The sequence below is a fragment of the Cariama cristata genome, unplaced genomic scaffold, assembly GCF_000690535.1.
Source record: "Cariama cristata isolate BGI_N322 unplaced genomic scaffold, ASM69053v1 scaffold42407, whole genome shotgun sequence".
NCBI lineage: Eukaryota > Metazoa > Chordata > Aves > Cariamiformes > Cariamidae > Cariama > Cariama cristata.
Window position 1 is genome coordinate 73,642 of NW_009625783.1, and position 5,807 is coordinate 79,448.

The window sequence follows — 5,807 nt, forward strand, 5'->3', positions numbered from 1 at the left end:
TAGATCTTGCAAAATGCTACTCTTACATTTCTTTTTATTAATCAATTGCTTTTGGATGTATGCTATATTAGTGCGAGGTTTCCTTTGCTTGGCCCTGACTCAGTTTCTGATGGAGATTAAGGTTACTTGTACCTTTAAATCAAGATTGATTCATTCTCTTTATTCTTGCTGATCAGTTTTGGATTTTTTTCATTTGAAATGTGATTCACATGCTAATGTTCGGCAATCTTCATCAAACAAGAGTGTGATAGAACTGCAAAACAGGAGGCTAAAAAGTTACTTTGCCTTTCTCTGAATATCTTGAATTCAATTGCATACTTAAACAAACAAAAAACTGCTTAATACTGTTTGTGATTAAGCTTTGAAGGAATTTTTCCAAAGGAATGGTGAATTTTCTTTGCAGTATGGTCTTCAAAGTCAAGACGGGATGCATTTGTAAACCGACAGACAAAGGAGTTCAAAGAGGAATTCTTAGCTGAAGTAGTTCCCGTTGCTTAGACAGGGCATGCAGCTAGATAATAGTGCTTCTCCTGGGCCTTAAAACCAAGAGTCTTTTTTTTTTAATTCATATTTTAAATTACACTTGATGCATATTTTTAAACATAACTTGATAGTCTAGAGTAACCGCTTATAATATATGAGTTGAAAATAGTTTTCACCTAAATATGATGTAAGACATGTGGAAGTGCAGTTGGCTGAGCATAGAAGTGCAGGTCTTTTATACAGAGAGAACGTGATGTGTTACAAAAATAAATATGCCAAAATATATGCCAGTAATGCATCCTTGAGGTATAGTATTAGGTCTCATTAAATACATGCCTTGAAAAAAAAAAAAAAAAGAAAGGAATTTTTCTAAGGTTTCAAAGGAATTGCTATGGAAATTATTCTGCCAGAAATGAGAATTTTTCTCATTTGGTGAGTTTTTTCAGCCCTTGCTGTGGTACTGTATTTGCACAAGCAAAACCGAATATCTAATCTGTAAAAGAAACATGAATTGTTAACCTTTCTTGGGTAAATGTAGACAGATTTTTATTTGACTCTGGAAGGAAAAAGATTAGTATTAATAAACACTGAAATATTAAAACAAAACACTATTTCCATGAAATGACAAAAGAATTTGACATTATTTTCATAAATACAGTTGGAAGGTGATTCTCTGTATTTCAAAAATTTTCTTCAGAACAAAGAAATAGGAAAAATTGGAAAATGTCTAAGCATGTCAAGGGTTAGCTTACCACTTTGACTATGTATTATGGAAAGTTGGGGGGGTTTTAATGCTAATAATCTCTTAATTGTAGGAGGAGGAATTGGAGGCCCAGATTTCATTCCTACAAGGACAACTAAATGACTTGGAAGCCATGTGCAAATATTGTGCGAAGATGATGAACACACATCTTGGTAAGTGCAGTACCCTGTATTAACCTGTAAATCTTTGCGAAGGCTCTTTTCATGTTTGTATTAGAACTAAAATAATATTTATGTAGTACAGTGCATATTATTTTATAAACCATGAAGAAGAATTGAATTGATGTACCCAGTTCTTCTATCAGATGCTGCCAACCACCGTATCTTTATACTGTCATACTTTTAAACTTGGGAGTATGATAGCCACTGATGATGCTAAATGAAAAGTAGGCATTTTGGCACAGATGCCTTTTGTCTGTTCCTACGATTTCTTGTATTGTAAGAGACATGCTGGAGCTCACGGCATGTAAGCTCACACTTTTTAAACCCATTTGCAGCTCAACAGTCACAGAAAGATAGTTGATGCATGCAGTGATCGTTGTGTAAAATTCATATCCTTTCGTTAAATGTGGCATCTTCACAATCTATGATCACCTTTGGTATGTAAAAATGTGTTACTATTGGCTGACTAGTTTGTAATATTTTGCTCAGACCAGGAGAAATATAGTAAGATAGAAGTCAATAAATTGGGAACAGAATCAGCAAAGACTCCAATCTAAAATTCAACTTATGTATTGCCAAGACAAATCAGAGAAAGTGGAGAAAAAACTTCAATCAATTCAGGTGTAAATATGCTTAGCTATGCTTTGATAAAAGCAGCATTTTTAAACTGTGTTGAACTGAACTCCAAAAGTTGGTAAATTTAGTTATGTGAAAAAGCACTGTTGTTAAGAAATCAGGGCACAACTACAGTAATTTTAAGGTTTATTTATAACCTGCAACAGCTAAACAAAATAAAGTTGAATATTTCAGTGGGTAGAACTAAGTATATGATACCTAAGTTTGCCAGGTCAAACAGATCAGATGTGAAAGCCATATTATACTTATATTTTCATTTTCTTTTATGTGAGTGTTTTAGTAGCCAGTTATGAGCCTAGGAAAAGCTATAAATATTGTGTTATTTGAAAGTTTGGGCTCACAACCTTCAAAAGCCAAGTGTAAACCTCTAACCCCAACAGCTTTAGTCTGATATATTGTATTGCTTCTGTGAGGGTACATAGGCAGTGATGAGACTAGAAGCAAGCAAAAGGTATAAATTATTAGCTACTGAAATGATGGGGAAAAGATTACTGTGTCAAGGAGAGCAGCTGAAGTTTCTTTCCTTTAGGAAAGAAGATGAGGAGTGTTTAGCAGGGTCATCAGTTCAAGTACAAGGATAAGCGTTTCACCAGCTATGGCTCTGGACTAGAGATCAGAATAAACGCAAAGATACTTGAAGTAGTCCGCTTTTCGGCACTGGATCCATGAAATGAAAGCAAATTATTTGGGATCATAGCCAGGTATTAAATTCTTTTTCCCAAAGATACTAGAAACAAAAACAAGTGGGGCCAGTAGTCTCCCAAGAGCATCATGGAGCGGTGTGTTACCCTCACAGGACAGGGAAAGCCATCCCCTATACATCTGTGGCTATGGGGGTGCAGCGGGTGCGTCGTGGCACCCTTGCAGCGCTCTCAGAGCCTTCCAGCCTGGTTTCTTCTAAGTCCTGCTCCCTGTACTTCTTCACAATATTCCTGCATGTCTTGTCAACGTCATCCACTATTAACTTTGTAAATTTGGGTTACACTAATGCACTTAAATGCTATAGAGATTAACCGTTATGCCCGATAAACAGAACACATGAGAGACTGAGGTACCACCAATCCTCAGCTTCTGCGCTTGTAGCAAACTCATGAGGTTAGGTATCCCCAAATCAGCCAGCAAATGATCGATGGGATGGCAGGAAAAAATCCCACCAGGATTCTTGCTGGTCTGACCTGTGCAGAATCCCTTTTGACCTGAAATCTGTCCATCACGTTCACCCTGGTGTTCTGAGCAGCACATGCCAGGGGGCTGTCCAAGAAAATGGATTGTCTATAGCATCGCAGAACAGACCATGAGAGTTATCTCCAGTGTCCGTCAACTGCTCGGGGCTTCAGGGAATGGCAGCAAAGTAAAACTCAGAGTATATCTGGTCATTTCTGGATTAAGGGAAAAGTTAGCAGGAGCTGCTACTGCACCTGGTCTGATTCTCCCCCAGGTATTATATTTACCCATGAAAATTGCTTCTATTTCAGAGATTGCAAAGCAGATAATGGTGAGTTATATCACTCCTCTTGCAATCTGTCAGGACACTTAACTTCAAGGATGTTACTTCTTCCTGTGAGGCTGAATTTTTCTAAGTTCATCACCCAGCTTTTGGCTCCTGTAGCACTCTTGAGAGCAAGATTGAAAATCCTCATTTAACTTACCTATACACAGTGATTAAGTAATCTCTCAACACTGTCTTTGCTAGGTAGGGGACTTTAAGATTCATTTTATATGGGTTGCTTTTTACACTCGATCATTTTTGTGGTCTTCCTTTGAATTCTTCAGGCTTTTCATACACCTTTTGAAGTGGGTTGATCAGATCAGGGTACCAGCACTGGGCTCAGCAGGGTGGTTACTTAGCAAAGAGAAGGCCACCTCTCTACTCTTACGTGGCATTCCTCTTTTTAAAAATTTTTAATGCAGCATCACATTAGTGCTCTTTGATACAGTGATAGGTTGAGGTGATAATGCATTATGACCTTTAAAATTTGGTGAATCACAGCTTTCTAAACAGGGCATTTTATCCTGTAGGTAAAATCAGGAAATGTTTATTTCCGTATGTGTTCCTTGCATTTGATTATATTAAAATTCACTTCTTGTCATTTGCCTTTTTAGCTGAATAATTCAAGTAACTCTGCAATGTACTCTGTTTTCTTCTACGTCTCTAACTGCAGACTTAGCAATCATACATTTAATAGTTGTCTAAATTATTGATAAAAACATACAGATATATAAAACCTGAGGAGCCTTACAGAACTAATTTCTTTAACAAAGAGTTAAACAACATTTTTAAGATTATCAATAAGTCATTTTTTTTAGTCTAAGGACTGCCTTTTAAATTTAATGAAGTTTAAGATTCTTAGTTTTAAAAACCCACATTTTTTTAGATTGACATTTTAAACAGGTTTTTTCAGACTTTATTACTCAACCAATATTCTTTTTCCTGTATTGACTGCATTATATTTGCAGGTCAGTTTTTAACAAAACAATATTAATTCAAGCTTATAAAAATGCATATCCAGTGAACATTCACCACAGAATTATTTCATTGGCACTATAAATCAGAATGTCTAACAATTACAGAATGTTCCTCTTATGGTTTCCAGTGAGACAATTCAGAATTTTTTGGCTGTCTTTTCTCAGGTTCTTTCCCTTACAAGGGGGATCCTGATGACAATCAGCTGCAGTTACTTCATGACAGAGATGATGTGTTGTAGTTGAGAAATGATCAAAATGACCACAAAGTCTTCTGTTCTGTTTTGAATCCCTGGTAATTTATAATCTATTTATATCAAATCCAGTCATACCAAGTATATTTTTTATATGATGTCTTTTTAGAAAATAATTTTGTTTATTTAAAAATTTCTCGTCTTTGCCCTATAATGATATTACATTTCTTTGCATAGAGCATGAGGAAAGACCAGAGGGATAGAACGGCAGTTTTTATTTTGTTCATATATTCAAAGATGCTTTCATTAAAGGTTTATCTCCTTCCGTAAATAAACCACACAGTGTACCACACAGCAACGACATAATTAACTGCTTGTAATATCAGGGGACGTTACCATGGGAATGAATGATGGTTCCAAAATATTACTACTTAGCGCTCTGTGTAGACATTAGAAATAGGTTTCCGATTATGAAAAGGGAGGAAAGACATTCTGTGATCTTCATCTCCTTCTTAGGGCTGTGCATTAGAAAGGGCTTTACTTTTCTTCCCTCTCTGCCTTAACCACTGAAGAACTGCTAGGGTGGAATGCCTTTTAGTGCCTCCAAGGACAAATGTTGAAATTTTTATATGTAAAATGGCCAGACAGGAAAGCAGATTTTGCTTCTGTTCACATCCTTTTTCACAAGCTTGTCATGGCTTTCAAAAAAAAAATAATACTGTGTTCAATTTTTCCATTAATGAAATGAAGATACATCCCATCTTGTAAGCCTATCCTGCAGCTTTGTTGGCAATATAAATGCGGAATATTACTCAGCTGATAGTGAAAAAGTATAGTTGCTATAGCTATTACTGCTCCAGCATCATCAGAGATACATTTTCTTGATGTTACTTTTTCACATACACTGGCCTTTTTCAGGAAATAATATTGTCCCTGGTGCATTCAGTAATATGGTAATGTTCTTCAGCATTTTTCTTTCTGTGAGGTTCTTTTCTGTTAGTGCACATAAATACCTCAAGGCTCAATGATTCAGAAAGCCATAATATACCAGTTAAGTATTACAACGTTATAACCTGTCATAATGTTATTTACTTTTTGAAGAATTTT

General features: G+C 35.9%; 1 protein-coding gene across 1 annotated transcript in view; it reads left to right on the top strand.

Annotated features, from left to right (window-relative positions):
* The window catches only part of LOC104164410 (TBC1 domain family member 5-like), a gene marked incomplete at its 3' end in the record, with an annotated part of 61,208 nt that extends 59,810 nt beyond the window's left edge, over positions 1-1,398 (top strand). Inside the window, exon 10 of the mRNA XM_009703730.1 lies at positions 1,299-1,398. Coding sequence (XP_009702032.1) covers positions 1,299-1,398 — 100 coding nt within the window. The remainder of the gene's footprint in view (positions 1-1,298) is intronic.
* Positions 1,399-5,807: the final 4,409 nt, after the last annotated feature.